The sequence below is a fragment of the Onychomys torridus genome, chromosome 6, assembly GCF_903995425.1.
Source record: "Onychomys torridus chromosome 6, mOncTor1.1, whole genome shotgun sequence".
Taxonomy (NCBI): Eukaryota; Metazoa; Chordata; class Mammalia; order Rodentia; family Cricetidae; genus Onychomys; species Onychomys torridus.
Genome location: NC_050448.1, coordinates 110,346,016 through 110,367,326, shown reverse-complemented (window position 1 = coordinate 110,367,326; position 21,311 = coordinate 110,346,016). Strand labels below are relative to the sequence as shown.

The following is a 21,311-nucleotide window of genomic DNA, read 5'->3' as shown; positions in this document are numbered from 1 at the left end:
TAAGACATTAGTTTAACTTGGCCACTGTGATACCTAGGAGACTATCTGCCCGATACAAATTTGTCAAACAAATTATGTCTGTCAATTTAGACAGGCCCTACATGTACTGGACTCACAAGTGTTTAGTGTTCCTGAGAAGACTGCACATTAGGCTTTACCCTTCGAACATGAAAATAAAGTTACAGATTTTCTGCTACTTTTTAGAGGAATGAATTAAACTTTTAAAGATTATTCAGAAATAAAGTCAAGAAAAGTCCCTTTTAATCTCTACTTTTTTCTTTCTAACTTCAGCAATGAAAACCCACTTATTTCTAGAAGCCTATTAGTATAGGAAATGGAGGCATTTAATGTTTTGCAAATGTAGTCTTTGAAATATTTTTCTACTTAAAATAATGATAGTTTCTTTTTGTGTTGTTTCAGAAATTTAGAAGGATAATAGTATATCTAACAAATCTTTTCTTAAAGATGAAGGATTTAATTTTCTGAAAAGCATTGTGGCTTTAATACTTCCTTTTTGTGTTATAATTATTATACGTTTCCCATCACAGTTTAGTATTTACATAAGTTTAAAAAAAATCAGGAGGAAGAGGAAAAAACCCAAACCCACAACAGGCAAATCCAGACACCACACACTGTAACCACCCCTAATGCTTCAGCCTTAGAGCTCCGGGGCGGCGGAGGGCTCTGAACTCACGCTCATTTTCATGTGACTTATGGTGTCTTGGGATTGTTCTCTTTCCACCTTGAGTGACTCTTTTATCCTGGTTAGCTCACTGTTTTCCTTGGCTACAATTCTTATTGCTTCAAGGTTTTTGTGAATTTTCTTAATCAAGTCCAAGTTATTTTCACCCACACTTTGCACATACGAATTCTGGGCCTCAAACTGATTTTTCAACTGCTCAATTGCCTCCATTTTTTTATAAACTTTACTGACATCATCTTCTTCCTCTTTAAGAAGCTGAAGCTCTTTTTCCTGAAGTTCATGGATCTTGAGATAATTACAAAATAGAACAGAATAAAGAATCTCTTCATGGAAGGGCAATGTCTACTGTTGTATATGTTCATAGACATTATCAAAGTAACTTATGAAATCAATGTTTCAGATTTTACAGTGTTTGCAGTCTGGACTTTACTGTTTAAAAACCCCTGATCTGAAATCCTCCCAAATTCAAGATTTTTGAACTTCATACTGGTGCTCAAAACCTTTCTAAAATTGAGCATTTCAGATACTAGACCAGGAATCCTTAGTCTATGTTTATGTATTTTATTGTCACTTCTAAGTGACTAATTACTTTTAATACGCTCAAAGAAAAAAATGCATGCTCAGTTAGAAATGAGCTCTGCAATATGCTTGGGGTACAAGAGAGCCAAAGGAGCCAGGCTTTAATTCCAGCACTCAGGAGGCAGAAGCAGGGGATCTGAGTTTGAGGCCAGCCTGATCTATAGATATAGAGTGAGTTCTAGGACAGCCAAGGGTATAAAGAGAGATCCTGTCTTGAAAAACAAACAAAAACAAAACAAAACAAAGATCCAAAGGACCTAGTATACAAGTTCCGACCCTACCTTTCCCTTAGTGCTGCTACCCACTGAATTCCCTGACTTGTTTTCTGTCACCATCTTTTATGGTCAGAGCCACATAAATAATCTGAGACTTAGAATTCCATCATACAGATGAGCCCCAATCAGCCAGTGCCTTGCAGGTGGATACTTGGCTTACTTCTAGACTTTGGTTACCACAAATCACTTTACACAGAACAATGTATTTTGGCTAAATCAGTGAATATACTGGTTGGGTATTCCTAGAAGTGGTACTGCTGCACCAAATGTACTGTATGCACTGGGAAGTTTTCAAAGAGACAGTTTGGCTGGGAAGATGGCTGAAAAGAGCATTTGCTTTTTTTTTTTTTTTCAGTTCCAGGAGCTCCAACACCCTCTTCTAGCCATTACAGGTACCAGACACACATCCACACATCCGGGCACCACACACACATGCACAGAGGGAGAGAAAGGGGGTGAGGGAGGGAGGGAGGGAGAGAGAGAGAGAGAGAGAGAGAGAGAGAGAGAGAGAGAGAGAGAGAGAGAGAGAGACAGACAGACTCTATCTCTGGATCCTGCACTTTCAGGTAGAGTGGTGTCTCTAGACAGGAAGACAAACAACTCACCTTTCCCACGGTGTCCCGTAGGCTTTCCTTGAGCTGGTCTTTCTCCATCTTGAGCATTTCCTCAATTCTCTTTAGATTGTCTCTTTCTTTTATTACAGATTTCATTTCTTCAAGGTTTTCATGAAGTTTCTGAGCCAGGTTTAAATTCTCCATCTCTATCTTACTCAGAGTTAAACCCTGCTCCTTGAGTTGCTTCTGTGTTTTGCTGGCATCTCCTTTTAACTTAAGAAGCTGAAGTTCATTTGCCTTAAGTTCTTGAATCTGAAGACATGAAATCACATTAGGACACTGACTCTTTAAGAAAAGCTTTATTTTTAATTTTTTAGACTTAATTTTTTATTGTTGCTTTATTTTATGGTTAATGGTGTTTTGCCTATATGTATGTCTATGCACCATATGTATGCCTGGTGCCCATGGAAGTCGGAAGAGGGTGTCAGATCTCCTGGAACTGGAGGTAAAACACAGTTGTGAGCTGCCAGGTAGGCTGTGGATATCAAACCTGGGTCCTCTAGAAGAGAACTACTGAACCATCTCTCCAACTCAAGAAAGCTTATTCACTTTCATTATGTGAGTAAGGTGCTCATGAAGGTCAGAGATACAGGGGCCTCTGGAGCTGTAGGACCAGACTTTGAGCCACCTGACATGGATGCTGGAAACTGAACTCGGTCCTCAGCCTTTTAACTGCTGAGCTATTTCTCCAGGCCAGGATATAGACTATTTTAAAAGAAAGCTGAAGAATAGTTTTACTGGGAGTGGTCATTCATGCCTTAATCTCAGTACTCTTAGGTGGGGGGGAGAAAAGAACAATTTCTAAATTGACTAAGATAGTAATCTTGCCATGTTATTCTCATTAATGTTTTCTAAAGGCACCCAGCTTTTTTTTTGAGGTGTAACACATATAAAGCACACCAATCTTAAATGTACAGTTTGGTGGTTTTTTTTGAGGCAGGATATTCTATGTAGCCCTGACTGTCAGGGAACTCTTGCTGTAGATAAGGCTGGCCTCGAACTCATAGAGATCTGCCTGCCTTTGTCTCCTGAGTGCTAGGATTAAAGGCATCCACCACCACTGCCCGGTTCAGTTATTCTTGATATATGCATTCATATAAAATCACACCCCAGACCAAACTAGACAGCATTTGCAGTACCCAACATCTGTGTATCCTTTCCTTGAGGTTAGTATTAATCTGACCTTTAACATCCTGGATCAGTTTTGCTTCCTTTTGCACTGAAGATGACAATGGAGTCATCCATTTACTTGCTGATATTTAGGTTGTTTTCATTTTCCCGCTATTTTGAATAAAACTGCTATGAACATTCTTGTAGACTGTGTAGAAGAATGATCCTTGTCCTTTTCAGTACATACCCAAGGAAAGGAAACGCTACGCCTTACAGTGAATACTGCCAAACTGTTTCCCAGTACGGCTGAAACTTTATAACCCCCAAGGCTTTTAGGCATGAACAAATAGGATGCCCAATCAATACCTTTTCTTGTAATTTAATATTTGCATCTTCCAATTCCATTTTCATATTTGATACTTCATCTGTCTTCTTGGACACAATCCCTCTAAGTCTGTCAATGGTTTCTTGGTGCTCTTTCAGATCCATGTGAACAATTCTTAGTTTCTCTTCCTTTTCTAGATCCTTTTAAAACAGGAACATATCTCAACATTAAATAGTATTTTTAAAAGTGATATATTTTCTTAGCTTAAAAAAAATCATGTTTTTACTTCTTTTTTGTTGTGAACTTGGGAGTTGAACTCAAGACCTTGTACAAGCAATATTGAGTGGGACAGTCTGTTTTAACTCCTTTTTAAAAATTACCTTAATTATTATTATTATTACTATTGTATGTGAAAGCATCACATGAATTCAATGGCCAGCTCTGTGGTGTCTGTTTCCCCCCTCCTTCCTTTACACAGGTTCTGGGGAATAAACTCAGATCATCAGGCTGGTGCAGCAAATGCTTTACCCGATGACCCTTACCAGAGAGAGGAGGGGGCTGCTTTTACTACTTAATGTTCTTTATTGTTAGAAATCCATAGACCTTTCCTTCCCATTTCATTTTTCCATACTCTTACTTCAAGAGGCCAACATAATACACATTTTACTTAACAAACTGCTTCCCTCTTAATGTGCTTATGAGACATTGAGACCAACCAACTTGTACAGGATCTTGGCATATTGCTTGTATTTACCAGTTTCTTCCTAAGACACATTAAGGCGGTTTTCTATTTTTATCACAAACTGATATAACCAAGCAACTTTGTGATCTGTTTGTACATGTTTATGCATACACTCACTTGCATATATATATACACACACACACACACACACACACACACACACACACACACACACACACAATTCTTTAACAACCGAAATCAGTATATACCTAGGTTAAAATTCCATAGAGAAATGCTGAATTCAAGAAGTTCAGGAATACCAAACTGCCTGCCTTCCCTCTGCTGCCAGGATGGACTCCCACCCTCCCACTCCCCGGATGACTCGGAAACCTGCAAGGGCAGGATGGGAACTTACACTTGCTTCCAGTTGGTGAAGACTCTTCCTCAGTTCGTCTCGCTGTATTCTGAGGGCTTCATCCATAATTTTTAGGTCATCATTTTCCTTAGTAACAAGTCGTATTTCTTCAAGGTTTTCATAAACTTGTTGAGTCAATTTTAACTTCTCTATTTCTATGTTCTCCAGAGTTGAATTCTGGGCTTCTAGCTGCTTCTTCAATTGCTCCATTTGATCCATACTTTCCCTGAGCTCAGCTTTCACTTGAGAAAGTTGATGTGCTTTTTCCTGGAGTTCTTGGCTCTTAATACAACCATATAATAAGTTAGAGCATTGGCATTGAACATATTAACAACACCCCCCACCCCCAACAACAACAGTCTTAAAATTGAAGCAACAAATCTTGTGTTTTAAATTTAGACAGGTTCACAGCCTGTTTCCTGTTTCATTATACAGAAGATCTGTCTGACTCCATTTTCTAACTATTCAGATGAAAAAATACCTGTGTTTCTAGCGCAGCATGTGTATGTGCTAAATCCCCTTGAATACGTGATATTTCATCTGCCTTATCAGACACACTCTCTCTGAGCTTGCTGATAGTCTCCTGGTGCTCCTGCAGATGCTCATAGGCAACTCTCAGCTCCTCCTCTTTTTCCAGACCCTTAATTAGTAGGAAAAGAAAGGATTGAAGAAATACATTTCAAACATAAGCTATACAAAAGGAAGTAAAAGTCTTCTTGTGCTCTCAGGTCTCCTGGTCTTCACTCTCTTGAGCTGCTTTGGGGTGTGACCACATACTCTAGTTGAACCACGGTCAACTTATCTTTCCCCAGGATAGGACACTACAAATGGTGTCAGTCTACTTTGTTAGCTAAGGCACAGCATTCCATGATCCAAATACACTGTTTATTATACTAGTTAGTCCCTATTAATGGATGGTGTGAATGTGCTACAAATACCTTTGCAGGACTGTGCCTATGTGTAGAGTGTAAACAGTTACAAGTAGACTCTCAGGACCAATTTTATACTTTGCCCACCTCAAGCCCAGTGTCAACTGGACATTAAGCTGCATGACGGCATAAAGATGGCAACTCACTCTAGTTACTGTCTCTTTAAGGCTCTCCTTCAGCTGGTCTCTCTCTACTGTGAGATGCTCTTCCGCACTCCTAAACTCATCTCTTTCCTTTGCTACAGATCCCATTTCTTCAAGGGCTTCATGAAGTCTTTGAGTCAAGTTTACATTCTGCATTTCCACCCTTTCTAGAGTTGACTTTTGGTCCTCCAACTGCTTGCTCAGGCATTCCACTTCATATCTACATCCTTGAGTTTCATTAATAGTCTCCATTGCAAGACATTCATGCTCTTTGTCCTGAAGTTCTTGGAGCTGAGGAAATAAGTTAGGTCACAGGTACACAGAAGTGGGCTTTGTTAGTTTTCAAGAGAAAGGAAGATGTATTCCCACATTAAGGCAGAAACTTTTCCATTTAGTGATATAGAAATATAGAATATAGATGTGATAGGATAAAAGGGTAGACTATTGAATCTACTTTTAAAGAGCAACAACTTGTTTAAAATGTTTTATGTTGCTATGGATTTTAGTTTACTGATACAAATTTAAAGTTAAAATTAATTTTGTTATACTGTATGTATACTTCTACTCTTGTTTAAGGTATTATGTTTGTGCAGCTCATTAAAATTGTAACATATAATTAAGAAATACAAATTAATAGTCATCTACAATAGTCAAACTTATAGTCATGTTACTTAGGTTTTATAGATATGCGGAGATATATTTCAGTTAGGTAGGTAATCTTCAAACACTTCAAAGACCTACAGAATACGGCATTTAAAATGTTTTAAATTTAAAACTTAAGACTTTCTGGACAGTGAGACACATCTGCTCCTGGCAGCACCGATTTACTTCATGGAGAAAGATGGGCATCGAAGACACTCCATATGGAGAGTTTATCTTCTTGGCAAAAATAGCCATTTGGGCAAGAAACAGTTCTTGCCTGGACTGCTTGACAAAATGTTGTATCGACTAGACATGCAGGACCCATAGGAAGGTGACCACTGAACTTTTCAGGTTCCTGCTTCACAGAGGAGACTGCCAGATACTCTAATGGACACACAGAGAAGCAGTTAACTCAAGTCCTACTGGCTAAAGATGGATGTCCCAACATTGCAGATGAACTTTGGGTGACTGTCCAGGCAGCCAGCTGTCTCTGTCTTTCTAGATTTTTGGAAGTTGCTTACAATGCATTTCCTGTTTACTTAGGTAATAGTATATTACTATTTACTATATTATACTATATTACTATATTACTTCTGGTGTCTCTGGTATAGTTGAAGACTAAATAGTTATAGTTATAATTTTGCTAAGTTATGATAAAAGATAAATTAGAAACTTTAGACTCACAAATATAGGATAGAAAATTTTCTTTAATTGTACCAAATACAAATAGACTAGATATTGTATTGTAATTCTTGCTTGATAACTGTTTGTTATATGTAATTTTACTAGTTAAAACCTTCCTTTTTTTTTTTTTTTTAAGATTTATTTATTTATTATGTATACAGCTACAGTGTTCTGCCTGCATGTGTCCCTGCGGGCCAGAAGAGGGCGCCAGATCCCATTACAAGTGGTTGCTGGGAATTGAACTCAGGACCTCTGGAAGAGCAGTCAGTGCTCTTAACCACTGAGCCATCTCTCCAGCCCTAAAACCTTCCTTTTTAATTAAACAGAAAAGGGGGAAATGCTGAGATAATGCTTTTGTACACTGGTTTAATAAAATGCTGATTGGCCAGTAGCCAGGCAGGAAGTATAGGTGGGGCGAGCAGACTAAAGGAATGCTGGGAAGAGAAAGAGCAGAGTCAGGAGCCACCAGCCAGACACAGAGGAAGCAAGATGACAAAGCAGAACTGAGAAAAGGTACCAAGTCATGTGACTAAAAATAGGTAAGAATTTATAGGGTTGGGGATTTAGCTCAGTGGTAGAGCGGCCTGGGGTTCGATCCTCAGCTCCCCCCACCCACAAACAAACAAACAAACAAACAAAAAAAAAAAAAAAAAAAAAAGGAAAAAGAAAAAAGAATTTATGGGTTAATTTAAGTGTAAAGCTGGTCAGTAATGAGCCTGACTAATGGCCATACAGTTTATAATTAATACAAGCCTCTGTCTGAGGAGCTGCGGACTGGGAGGGACACAGGAGAACTTCCAGCTACAATTTAGTCTGTCGTGTGCTGTGCTTTCTTCGATGAGAGAGGGAAGGAAAGAATAACTAAGTACATGTGCTTCTCCACTTGACAAGGAAGGCCTCCTTCCTGTACCTCAGCATTTGACTTTCCTAAATGCCTCCCAGTACCTGCTGCTTGACCTGTCTTTCCTGAAACCTTCCTTGAGCCAGTAATTTCTATGTAGTCATTCAAATGAATGTGAACAGTTTTCAGCTCCCTTTAATCATTACAGAAAAATTAATAAAACTTAATAGGTGACATCACAATCATCTTAGTCCTATTTTTTTTGTGTCCTCCAAATTAGCAGACTTACCTTAGCACCAATTTCTTTAATGTTTTCTTTCTGTTGTTCGACTTCCACATGAAGAGCCTCTCGTGTTCTTCTCAGTTCATCTCTTTCCTTAATTAGAATTTTCACTTCCTCTCGACTGTCTTCTACTTGTTTGGTCAACTGGAGCCTGTCACTTTCCATCCTCTGCAGTGCTGAGTCCTTGGCTAGGAGAAGCGCCTTGACTTTGTCTAGTTCTTTCATTTTCTCTTGAGACTCACTAGTTTCTTTTATGTTAAGTTGTTCCTGTTTCTCATCAAGTTCTTGAACCTTCAAATGATGATGAAATAAATTATTAGCACAAATACCAAACTCTCTCTCTCTCTTCCTCCCAGGGGGGATATAAAACAGGTTCCAAAACAATTATTATGTAAATAGCAGTCTTCCAGTCAGCGATGTCCTTCAAGTTTCCTCCCATTGCTTTTCACCCTCAATTTACCTTTCTCTCTAGTGCATCAGTGGCCGACTCTAGCTGTAAACGAATACTTGACAGCTCCGTTTCCTTCTGGGAGAGGCTCACTCTTAGTGTGTCCATTTTTTCCTCTCGCTCTTTCAGGCAACAATGAGCAATGTTAAGTTCCTCTTCAGTCTCTAGATGCTTTAGTATTAGAGAAAATTCCAAGATGTTTATGGAAATATAACAATTATAGTATAACTCCTTTTTGAAAAGATTTAGCAATAAGGAAAAGCGTTGCTTATAAATTTTGAGAAATACAGAGCAAAGAGGAAACTATCTTAGTTGTAACAGCTCTGGGATGCTGTGTTTGGAGAGCCTGCTGCAGGCACAACAGTTCACCTTTCTCCTTTGACCAGTACAGTACAATGACCTGAGGGTGCAGGAGTGGCAAGCACGCACTGGCAGCAACCACAGCTCTCTAATTAGACTTAATTGCCCCTCAAAAAGAGGGAACTCACACCCGGTACTGGAAACCTGGCCAACTACTGATGGCTGGTGAAGTCATGGATCTTGGGAGGAGAACCTATAAACATCTTTTTACTAAGCCAGCATAATCCCTAGATACATTCTAAATATTTGTCCTTTTCCCAAGTCGAGCATTTCTATTTCTTCTCTCAGCGATGCTCGACGCCGCCTCTCTGCCTTTGCACCGCTCACCAACGGTTACACCTCACTCATCATTTCTGCCGTCTCCCTGCCCTTTCCTCCCACAGTGAAGAACTGCTCCTGTTCGTGGGGTGCTTCTTGCATCTTAAGGGGATTCCAAGACAATACCTTTGATAACTAAAGATAACTATAGAAGGAAAGAAATTAGTCATTTTCTTATGTGTTAAAGATAGGATCCAAGAGCTCATTCATTTACAGAGTAACTTTCTCCCATTCCCTAGGTAGTTAATATGTTTTATTTAAGGACTCACTGTTTTGTCATGTATCCCATTAGACAAAGGCTAGAGATAAAATGGTTAAGTTTTTTTTTTTTCCTTTCTTTCTGTGATTCTTTCTGCCAGAATCATACTTTATGGGGAAAAGACAGATACTATGCCAAATTTCACCAAATAGAAGAGATAGGCTACTTAGGGCATTAATGCCAAACATACTTATTATATCATGGGTGATTAGGAACGGCTTCCGAGAGGACAGAAAACTGAGAGGTGGGGGATGAAAACACTAGGTACACAAAGGTGTGTACGTACTGCAGGCGGAGAAATGATCGGAGCAGTAGAAATTCCTGAGAAGTACAGAAGAGCACAGGAAGTACAGAGAGCATCCCAGGAAGGGAGAGCTGTAGAAGGCTAGACACCGGCAGGCTCTACGGTCCCGGGCCTCACGGGCCATGCAGTGGGTTCTAGTTTTTAAAGAGTAACAGTAATATAGTGAACAAATTCAAGAAAGCATCACTTTGTCTCAGAATGAGAACTGTGTTAGACAAGTGTAAGAATGAATGTAAGGGGATGGGAGAGTTGGTTGGCTCAGTGGTTAAAAGAGTACTTGTTGAAAAGGACCTGGGTTCAATTCCCAGCACCCACACAGAAGTGCATCACTTCCTTGGGCACCAGGCATGCATGTGGTAAACAGATGTACAAGCAGGCAAAACACATATACACATAAATTAATAAAAATAAATCTAAAACAAAAAATATAGGAAGCTACAAAGAAATAATAGTAATACTGTATAAGGGTATTGGTAATGTGGATAGAAAAATGGGAGGGTTTTAATGCAGGTTGGGTGCATGTGCACACACCCCTCCAACAAGGTTTGGAAACTGTATTACAGAGTGAGTGAAGGGGAAGACAAAGTAAGAGCAGGATGATTTCCAGGTTTCTAACAGAAGCAATGAAGAAGACGGTAATACCGTATAAGAGAAAAGGTTTGTTGACAATTTAATACATCATCTTCCTTATTTGTCTCAGAATTCCAGACTGCTGAGATTACATACAGTTGCCGAGCACCATGGATAGCATGGAGAGAGAAAGAAAGTATTTCTTTCTGCTTTCCCTTTTTCTGTGACTAAAGCACTGGTTCTTCTAAGTCAATTCTGAATACTTAAGAACAAGGTGTTTGGACAGTTTCAATCATTTCTTTACATTCAGGAGCAATTTCTAATTACTCTGTTTGCTGACACTCCATGATTAATAAACATTTGCAGAAAGTTAGCAGTAAGGTTTTTTTATTATTATTATATTTGTGTTTTAATTTTATACATCAGCCATGGGTTCCCCTGTCCTCCCCCTCCCCCGCCCTAGTAGTGAAGTTTTTAAATGTGACACAAGCAACCCTTTTCTAAGAACTTAATTTTGATAAAAGACTAGTTAAGATGGAAGAAAGAAACTCATTTTATCTAAGCAGAGTGGTACATATGCCTGTATCCTAGAACTGGGGAAGGGGAGGCAGGAGAATGAGTTCAAGGCCAAGTCTGGTTTCGTGAGACTATCTCAAAACAAAACAAAACAAAACAAAACAAAGACTCACTTTAGCCAAAGCTTTCCTGGCATCTTCCCTCCACTGGGCACATTCGACATGAAGTGCTTCTAGTGCCATTTTTAGGCCGTCCCTCTCTTCAGTGAGACATCTGATCTCTTCCTGAAGTTTCTCACTCAGCGCAAGTCTTTCTATGTTCTCTGGTGGCTCTGAATCCAGTGTTCTGGAGTGTTCTTCCAACGGCTTCAGTTCATTCACTTTTTCTGGAACCTCTCCGACTTCTTTCACATTAGAAAGCAGCTCTTGTTCTTGCAGCTCTGGGATCTTGTGATATTCATAAAGCACAAAGTTACTATCTAGAGATTACATTTTTCCAATAGAAAAGGTCAGGAGATTTTATCCATCAATGAACGTGACCTTGAATCTTAGAGTCTCCCTTAGATCAGTAAGCCATTGAACACTCACTGTCAATCCCTTTGATTCTATGTGATGTCTACTTTCAGTCTGCATGCTTTCTTTCCATCTTAGACCCGAAGCTGAACCAATCTTTATATATTATCATCACACTATTAACTCAGTCAGTTACATACTGAATTTCTAGACTGGTACTCAAATTATAAGCAAAAAAGGAAATCGTCTTAGGTGTTTATGAACATTCCAATAAATGGATAGTCCCCATCTTTTGCTGAATTCAAATGATATCTCCCAAGTTTTCTGTTTGTGCACACTGATTCCCTATTCACTGTAATAACTAGTGGAATGTAACTTTGTATATCATATTTCTACAGGCACTACATTAGAATCGGAGAACTGTTTAAACACGTATATACATTGACAAAAAGATCTGTTTTATTATACAGTAGTTTCAATGCTTGGCAGAGAGCAGGTTGCCCAGTTATCCCAATGTCATCTTTTCCACAGAATTTATAATTCTTTGATGGTATCTTATTCATTTGATTGCTCATTATTCTACTACAGATCGAGAAGGATTTGTCCCTGTTATCACTGTTTTCCTTTAGTTTCTTTGGTAAGACAAGATCTTAAATAGATCAGACTATCCTTAAACTCTCTGTGGAGTCCAGGTTGGTCTTGAACTCCTGATTCTCCTGCTTCACCTCCCAAGTTCTGAGGTTATGGGTATGCACCAACATACCTGACTTTCCCCATTTTATCTGTAACCCAGACTATGTCTATCACAGCAGATAGTAAACAAATTCTTACACAATGAATATATCATTCATTAGTTATTTTCCTTCAAAGAGGAAGGAAGACGTGGCCAAGGACATGAGGAAAAAAATGACATACCTTTCCTTGCAGTTTGGCATTGAACTTTCCTGTGTCCTGAGTGCTTGCTAGTTCATCTTTCTCAGACACACTTCTTAGCTCGTTGATGATTTCTTGGTGCTCTTTCAGATGTGTGTGAGCAATGTTTAGTTCTGTTTGTAGGCCCTTAGTCAGTAAAGGAAATGTAAAGAATGTTTAGCCTTTGCTCAACACTGCCCTCCCTCTTGCCAGATGACTGGGTTTCTAAAGAAACATTTAATGGATAAAGAAAAGGCTACAGTATTACTTACTGTAGCATGTTCTTTAAGTTGTCTTTTTTCTATTTCAAATGATTCCTGCAATTCCTTCAGATCATTTCTTTCTTTGGTTATAGATCTCATCTTCTCACAATTATCATGAAGTTTCTGAGCCAACTCAAGTTTCTCTGTTTCCATGCGTTCCAATGCCAATCCTTGGTTCTTAAATTCATTCTTTAAGCTCTCCATTTCAGTCATCTTTTCCTGCATCCTATTCACATCTTCTTGTGTACTAAGAAGTAACTGCTGTTTTTCTTGGAGTTTCTGGTTCTTAGGAGGGACAATTTTTTTTTTTTTTATAATTATCATGTTGCAGATATTTTGTCAAATTTTTATGTAGTACCATTAACAGAACATTGTCTACATCAATGCAAACAGACAAGCAGCATTAAAAGTAAACTAGCCCTTAAACACCATGTTTATGGTGGGTTAAACAGGTCAGGACCATCTAGAAGCTGAGAATGTGAACTTGATTGGAAAGTGACTTTTACACATATAATTTTAAGTGTTGAGACTAGATTCTTTTGGATTACAGTGGTCCTTCAAATCATGACAGAGAAGGACACAGAGAAACCTGGAAAAACAGATTATGGAAAAATAGCATCAGAGACTAGAGTGCTGCAGCCCAAGGCAGCTGGGAGCTATCAGATACTACTTAGAAGCAAAGAAGGCCTCTTCACTCAGCCATCCAAAGGAACACTGACACTTCAACTTTTAAACCTAAGGACCAAGAACGGTGACAATGCAGCACAGAGAGCCCTGCACCTTCAATCTCAGCACTGAGGAGCCAGAGGCTGGTGGATCTCAGTGATTCAGGGCCAGCCTGGGCTACACAGTGAGTTCAAGGACAGCCAGAGCTACTTATCGAGACCCTGTCTCAACACAAACACACATCACCCCCCCCCCCCCCCCCCCCCCACACACACAAAGAAAGAAAGAAAGAACAGTGACAGAATGCATTTCTTATCTTGTAAGCTACTAACTTTATGGTAATTCTGGTATAACCTTGGAACTTACAGAGGTTGATCAAGGTTAAAAGACAAAATAAACTAAAAAGCCAAGACTAAAATATACCAATACAGAACCATAATTCCCTGTGATACAAATAAATAATATACACAATATCATTTGTTTATTTAGAGACAGTCTCATGCTGTGGCCCAGGCTGGCTTAGAACACACTATCAAGTCCAGGCTTGTGTCAAATTTACAGCGATCCCCTTTCTCAGCCTCCAAACTGGAGGGATTACAGATATGAGTGACCACGCCTAGCTTCCCATCATCTTTTACTTTTAACAGGATGGTTATGGAATGACCCAAATAAACTCAAGAGCATCAACTATTACCAGCTGTTGATTTCACTTCTTAGGAGTATGAAAAGACACAGCGGCACAAGGTATGGTGTGTCATCAAGCAGTGGCGCTGCCCTCATCCTGAACAGAAGGGACTTTGAGTGTATTTGAGTCACCGAGTCACCTGTCACAGTCTCAGGTCTCACAACAGCACTTCTCTTTACCAGTGAGTCAGAGACCTGTTAGCGTCCAAGATGGTGACAGTCAACAGTCTTACATTTCAAAGAAACTCCAACACAACTCCATATGGAGAGAACCTTTGTTGACTGATCTATCCCAAGTACTCAGCAGGGCGTCTAATCCATGGTAGTACTCAATAAATTTTGATGGATGACTATATTATATGATTAATTTGGATCATATAAGGCTGCCTGACTCTTACCTAAAGATGTTATAGTTATACAATCTTTGCAAGGAATGTGAATTAAGAATTCAATTCATATTGAAACATCAAACTGTTAACATTGATACTTCTCCTGTTTGGAGATATTCACTATTCCTGAATTTAAGAGTAGAAGAAAAAGAATTTAGAGTAAAGCGTGTGTGGTCGGGACGAACAGTCAGGAAGGCAGCACAGGAAGCTCACCTTTTCCTTTAACTCTCCCTCTACTTCTGCTAATCTCCCCCTCGCCCTGGAGAGCTCCTCGCTCTTTTTGGTGGCTTCCTCTTTTTCCTGGGCAGCTATCTCTTGCTGCCTTTTGAGTTCATCTCTAAGAAGTCTTAATTCCTCCTGGTTTTCAATAGTCTAGAGTTATAAAAAAAAAAGTCCTAGATTAGCATTTATAATATTTGTTTACCTTTATGAAATCAGGAAAACTCAAAAATTGCCTTTGACTCAAAATGAATAAATTGAAGTGATAATACATAGAAAAGAAACTGTAAAGTGAAGTCAGGCTGCTTTCAGTGGCCAAAAGACTAAAGTCACAATTTTTTCCTTATGCTTCATGACTTTGAATTCAAGCACTGTTAAATGACCAGTCAACTCAAAATGGTTCCCACTCTTTGCTGGCAGGATGTAGGCTACTTCATCATGAAGGCCACATAGCAACAGGCCTCTACATGAAGGCCACCAAAACATAACAAGTCTACAAAGAACACATTTTGTGTTTGCATGCTAATTTTCAGTTTGTTGATAAACCGGACAATTCTAAATACAGAAGATAGAAACAGCACAAAGTGTCAGGTTCTACTGGACCCACCGTGAATTCCTTAAATTATTAATGTCAACCCTACAGATTCTAGAGCCCTGTAACAGTTAAAAAAAACCAAAAACCAAAAAACAAAACAAAACCAAAAAACAAAACAAAAAAAAAAACAAGCCAGGGGTTACTGGCAAACATGAATGACTTAAAACAAAATTAAAAGTTATAATATTAAAGAGAAGCATTTAGGAAGCAATTTAAAAAATTATGTATAATGCCACATTAAGAGAATAAATCATTAATGTTCAGTATCTTTTTGTTAGGGAAAGGCAAAGTAAAATAGGTACATTAGCAAAAGAATGCCTAAAATTGAAAACAAAGTGTTGGTAAGGGGAAATATAGAGCCACCAGAATTGTATTTGTTGACGGGAATGTAAAATGGTAGAGCTGATTTGAAAATCAACCTGGCAAATTATTATCAAGTTAACACAACACCCAGTGGTTCTATTTAGGCAGAGACATTTGTCAAAAGTCATCCAACCTTACATTTCCATGACATATCTATTGCATATAGATTCTACCCGAATAAACTTAATAAAATCTAAAGTGAACAGATAGAAATGTACAGCCAACTGCAGAGAGCTAGATCCTACCATCTCGATATTTTCCTTTAGGTCCATCTTCAATTGTTCCTTTTCTGCAATAATACTTTCCAGTGTTTGCTGGAGTCCACTATTCTCCTGCAGTAGAGAATGTATTTTCCTCTGCTCCTCGGTGACCTCATTATCATTACCACCTGCAATCAATGTCGGGGTGTTTTCAGCAGGCAGACTCTGTTCTTCATCTGTGCCATCCACCTAAAATATGAACACATTAAAGAAGAATTTAAGTCATTAACAACTACTTTAATATTAATGAAGTATCTATCCCTTGTATTTTGTATCAAATACTAGTCTCTTATCAACACACTTAGTCTCCTTTACAACCTTAGGAGCTAGGCATTCTTCCTATCTCTATTTGGTAATTAGGGAACTTAAATTCATTTATGCATTATGCAGAGAGCATATAGCCAGCTTTGGATGCAAATGGTCTGGCTCTAAAACTGGTATTTTTAGATCTATTCATGGATAAGAGCTGCCTAGGAAGCTATATACATTGCAATTTTCATGTACAATAGGTTAACCTGACTCTGTGGACATTCATTTATTCAAACTGATTAGATAATCAAGACAGATGCCTTTCCAGTCTACACATCTTCTTTAAACATTTTCTAAGTTATACAATGGTAGTATTCTGGTTATTTTATTTTATTTTTTGCTACAAAAAGAGTACTGAGGACTTTGCTTCCGTGAGTGCTGATGGTTATAGTTGGAATAAGAAACAACAGACTTTGTATCAAAGTGGGAAACATGTGGGCAGTACATCAAGGGCTGGTCCTGGAGGAAGGGGGCTGAGCTACAGCATTCACCTCTCTTTGCTTCCTGGCTGGGAATAGGATGTGCCTAACCTCTCACTTCTGCTGCCGTAAGTTCCCTGTCATGGTGAATTAGACCTTTTTGTTTGTTTGTTTGTTTGTTCTTCCCTGAATTGCTTTTGTTAGGGATTTTGTCAGAGCAACAAGAAAGCATCGTATGTAAACATGGGTTTTGGTGAAAACATGATTCCTCAGGCAGGTAAGTCGGTGCCGGGAAAACAACACAATTTCGTTATGCTCTATGACTCAGGGAGGCGTAGGAGAATCTAGTGTTAAAAAACAGGCTTCTGTAAAAAGTCGAAACTTCCAGTATTTTTACCAGATGCTTCATGATCTTGTCCCTTTCAACTCATGTGTCACCTAGTCTCCAATTCTGTCTTCCTAGGCACTGAGAGGTTTTAAAAGTACTCTTACAGCTTGCCGTCACCTCAGGGCTGTACTATCAGCCATCCTCTGTCCTTGCATTATTTTGCTATCCTCATTCTCAGTCTTGACCCCCACTTCCACCCTGTGGTCGTGTACTTTCCTACTTACGTTTCTGGTGCTGTCACGGACCGCTATCACTGCAGGGAACCAAGGCAGTGTCTGCGTTAAAGAAAAGCTTGTAGAAGCATATGGAAAGTCAACCATCGTTCTTTACCTTCTGCTGAATTTCATCTCTACTTCCTCCCCTGTCCTTTATATGCAAATTCTCAGACATTTCCTCAGCAGCTTTCATTTTCAGCATGTTAATTGTTTCTTGGTGTTGTTTCAAAGACTCAAGAGCATTTAGTAACTGTTCTTGAGTATCTACATTCTTTGTAAGAGAGAAAGAAAACGATTTCCATTAGTATGCCGAGCACACTAACCTTATAGTTACTACTTGATCATACATAACATGACTTCTGCAGTTCTAGCAGTCGGCCATACCATGTTTACAGTGTCCTGAATGTCACTTCGGAGTTGGTCCCTCTCCATTTGCAGGCTTGCTTGGAGTTGCTTTAGGTCTTCCTTTTCTTCAGTTAAGGCTCTTACTTCTTCCAAGGTTTGTTGAAGCTTCTCAGCGAGCAGTGCCCTCTCCTTCTCTGCAGACTGCAGGCTGGAGTCTCTGCTGTCTAACCCCTCTCTCAGCTCCGCCATTTGACTTAACCATTCTTGACCCTCACTTGTTTTCTGCTGAAGCTCTTGAGTCTTGTGAGAAAGCTTTAAAGAGAAAGTGTGATATAGTAAAAGCAGAACGTTGTATCACACACAGACAGACACACGTGCATGCAGACGAGACTTTGAAAACAGAAGCCCATTTCTCTTGTTGACTGTACCAACCTCGGCCTTCAAGGAATCCAAACTTAAACCAAGGTTTTCTGCTTCTTTAGAGAGAGTTCCTATTTCCTGCTTCATCCTCTCCTTCTCCTCCAAGAGCACTTCATATTTTTGCTCAAGTTCCATGTGAAGGGTTTTCAATGTTTGGCAAGCTTCATCTCTGTTTTTGTAATTCAGCTGGGAAGCTGCAAGGTCATCTTTAGTGTTTCCAATTTCTTCAAGTAAACCTTGAATTCTACTGTCTCTATGAGCTACTTCAGAAAACAAGTTCTCTCTTTCTGCAGTTATTAAACAGAGCTCTTCAGATTTCTCATGCAGCTATGGAAAAGAAGTAAGATTTAGGGATGTTAGCAAAATAAGATAGATACCCTGAAGCAACTTTCTGAAAAAATTGTCAAGTTAGTAAAGATCTGACGGAGGATGGTGGTTATTTGATTTGCAGCGCTGAGGACGGAACGCAGAGCACAGTGCACACTGGAAAAGCGCAGCCATTCAGCTCTGTCTACAGCAGAACACAGTGCACACTGGAAAAGCGCAGTCATTCAGCTCTGTCTACAGCAGAGCACAGTGCACACTGTCTACATTAGAGGGCAATGTTCTTGTCATTAACTCTTCATTTAGCCACCTAAATCCATCTAAAATGCTTTTTGTCCATGATGTCTTTGGACTCCAGGTAAAGAATACATGGAGGAGTCAGTAGAAACAGCTAACTGAGACTTATCTATTTCCTTAGCTAGCATCTGAAAGTAGTCTGTAAAGTGACTGTGTGGCAGGCACTTCAGGTTTTCCTCAAAATTTGAAATCTCTGTCCCCCAACTAAAGTCATTTCTAAATATTTAATCTATGGATATACTATGCTTTTAAGAATTATGTATGAAGCATCATTTTAAATAACTAAATAACCCACAATATATTTATGGGTAGTTCGACCACTGTGAAAGGAAAAGTAGAGAGCTAAATAGCCCCCAAAAAGAAGGACAAAAGCAGAGTTAGCGACTGGCTTAGGGGCACATCCATTGTGGCTCAGCGACTAGCCTGACAACTATATTTGGGGGCCTGCTGGTCTTTTCATGCACTGAGTGGTAAAGGGACTTATTGTTTACAGGATAGATAAAATAAGTTTTCCAAGTTCTTTAGCAAGATGTGTGCCATAAAGTTTGCACTCAAATTCTTGGCCCTTTTATTTCTTTTTGAAAGATAGACAGAGAAGCTGATAGGTGCGTTTACAGATGCCTTTACTAGGGAAATTTATAGTAGCTGCAAAAACTATCAGTGTTAACCTTGCTGTATTTTATTTTGAAATTCATCTATTTTTACATGTTTGGGTGTTTTGCCTGTATGTATATCTGTGTACCATTTGAATGCAGTGTTGTTCATGGAGGTCACAACAAGGCTTCAGATTCCCTTGGAACTGGAGTTAACAGGATAAGTTGTAATTTGCAATGTGGGTTCTGGGATCAAACCTAGCTCCTTTGGGGGGATTAGTCAGTGTTCATAACCAGTGAGCTCTCTCTCTCCAACCCTTGCTATTTTTTGAATACAGAATTTTAAATTTAGTCTTTGAGGATTCCACACATACAAAAAATGTATTTAAATCACATTCAGCCCCCTACCAATTCCTCCTGGATTCCCTTAAATCCCTCTCCCAACATGTGTCCTCTTGTTTTGTAACTTTCTAAGTCCAACCAGTCACCTGGGCATATGCATGACTCTGCAGCCATCCACTAGACCATGGTAAACCTACTAGGGACCAACTCCTGAAGCAAACTTTCCCTCCCCTAGGGGTCATCAATTGCTGACAGCTTTTCAGGCAGCTATAGCTTGAGTATAAGGACACATGTCAAATCTGGAAGACACTGTTTTGCCCTAGCCCCCTCTAATCACTGGCCCTTACAATCATTCCATCCCTTTGTTCTTGAGGATCCCTGAGCCCTGGGAGGACATATAAAATACATGTCACAGACATTTGTTTTTGCATTAAAGAAATTTGTTTTTGAGTCATAGTCTAACATGGTAGCCCAGGATAGTCTGGAACGCCCAGTAAACCAATCTCAGCCTCTTGAATGCTGGGATCATAGGCATGAACTACCATCTCCAATACCTTCTCATTTTCTATTCTTTTTCTTCAACACAGTGATATGACTAGCACCAAGAAGTGGGGACAATTACTAAGGCAGGGGCTAAAAGTATGTAAACACATGTGAAGACCAAACACAGCCAGTGCATGGACTATGTTACTAAGCGCTGTGAGAGCATAAATTCTGTCTTCCCATCACTCGCTGAGTCAGATGTTTAGTGTCTCCTGTCTTACCTCTTTCCTCAGTGTTTCTATCTCAGAGGGTAACGATTTCAACTCTGAGAGCAAGCTAACTTCTTTTCGCAGAGTTTCTTTTTCTTCAACTTCCTTATTCAGTTCTCTTTGGAGATCAGTAATCCTTTTCTCCAGTTCCAAATTTGACAGCAAACCTAGAAGTTTTTGATAAATTAGCCCATGTTGACAAGAAAGTGATCTAATTTTTAATAGATTTTCAACCACCTCTCAAGTCATGTCCAGTGCACTTGAAAAATAACTTTAATTCTTTATTATTGTGCCCATAAAGGTATTTATGAACACGGACATTAAAGACATTTAAACTGAATAGTAAATTCTTTTTAAAAAAATAAGAGCTTAATAGGCACTTAATTTTGGGAATGTACTTAATCCCTTTAGGTGAGATCCCAGGGGCCAGTGTGCGGATATCTGAATTTGTATGGTACCTTTGCCTTCTACCAGGGCAGTGAGTTTTGATATTTCTTGAAAAGCAAACTGCAATTCCTTATCTAGATCAACTTGCATTTTCTTTTTTGCCTCCAGTTGGCGTTGATACACCTGAATGTCATTTTCCATTTGCTTACACGAATCTGAAAGTTCATTCTGTTGGAAAGACATTGAAATTTTGATGACACCATACCGATCACTACAACTATGACATCATAAATGCTGAAAATTTCTTACAATTTTCTCCTTCAGCTTCAGATTTTCACTTCTAAGGAAGGCCGACTCTCTCTTGGCATCAAGGGCCACAGTGTCCATATCAGACAACGTTTGCATCACATGTTTTAGGTCTTCAGTGGGTTCCTAAACAGAGGATAAAAAGGACTCAGGAGATCCAGTTTTGGCAGATTTGGAAGGACTCAGGAGATCCAGTTTTGGCAGATTTGGAAAATATGCTGGAGAACATACACATGTATGTCATTGCTAGCTGATCAAGAAGGATAAAAATTCTGGCCACACTTTTCTATATCAAAACAGCTGGGCTGGAATATAATTTAAGAAACTGGTTAGTGTTTAATAAAAAACTTA

General features: G+C 39.1%; 1 protein-coding gene across 1 annotated transcript in view; it reads right to left on the bottom strand.

Moving 5' to 3' along the window:
* Cenpe (centromere protein E) overlaps positions 1–21,311 on the bottom strand; it is a 62,923-nt gene that overhangs the window by 20,304 nt on the left and 21,308 nt on the right. Inside the window, exons 19-36 of the mRNA XM_036191383.1 lie at positions 20,964–21,086; positions 20,726–20,882; positions 20,280–20,434; positions 17,972–18,286; positions 17,579–17,851; positions 17,310–17,465; positions 15,849–16,052; positions 14,640–14,798; positions 12,697–12,972; positions 12,428–12,571; positions 11,174–11,446; positions 8,686–8,844; positions 8,232–8,516; positions 5,779–6,066; positions 5,185–5,343; positions 4,704–4,985; positions 3,648–3,806; positions 2,163–2,423 (exon numbers count right to left, since the gene is read on the bottom strand). Of these exons, the coding sequence (XP_036047276.1) occupies positions 2,163–2,423; positions 3,648–3,806; positions 4,704–4,985; positions 5,185–5,343; positions 5,779–6,066; positions 8,232–8,516; positions 8,686–8,844; positions 11,174–11,446; positions 12,428–12,571; positions 12,697–12,972; positions 14,640–14,798; positions 15,849–16,052; positions 17,310–17,465; positions 17,579–17,851; positions 17,972–18,286; positions 20,280–20,434; positions 20,726–20,882; positions 20,964–21,086 (3,828 nt within the window). The remainder of the gene's footprint in view (positions 1–2,162; positions 2,424–3,647; positions 3,807–4,703; positions 4,986–5,184; positions 5,344–5,778; positions 6,067–8,231; positions 8,517–8,685; positions 8,845–11,173; positions 11,447–12,427; positions 12,572–12,696; positions 12,973–14,639; positions 14,799–15,848; positions 16,053–17,309; positions 17,466–17,578; positions 17,852–17,971; positions 18,287–20,279; positions 20,435–20,725; positions 20,883–20,963; positions 21,087–21,311) is intronic.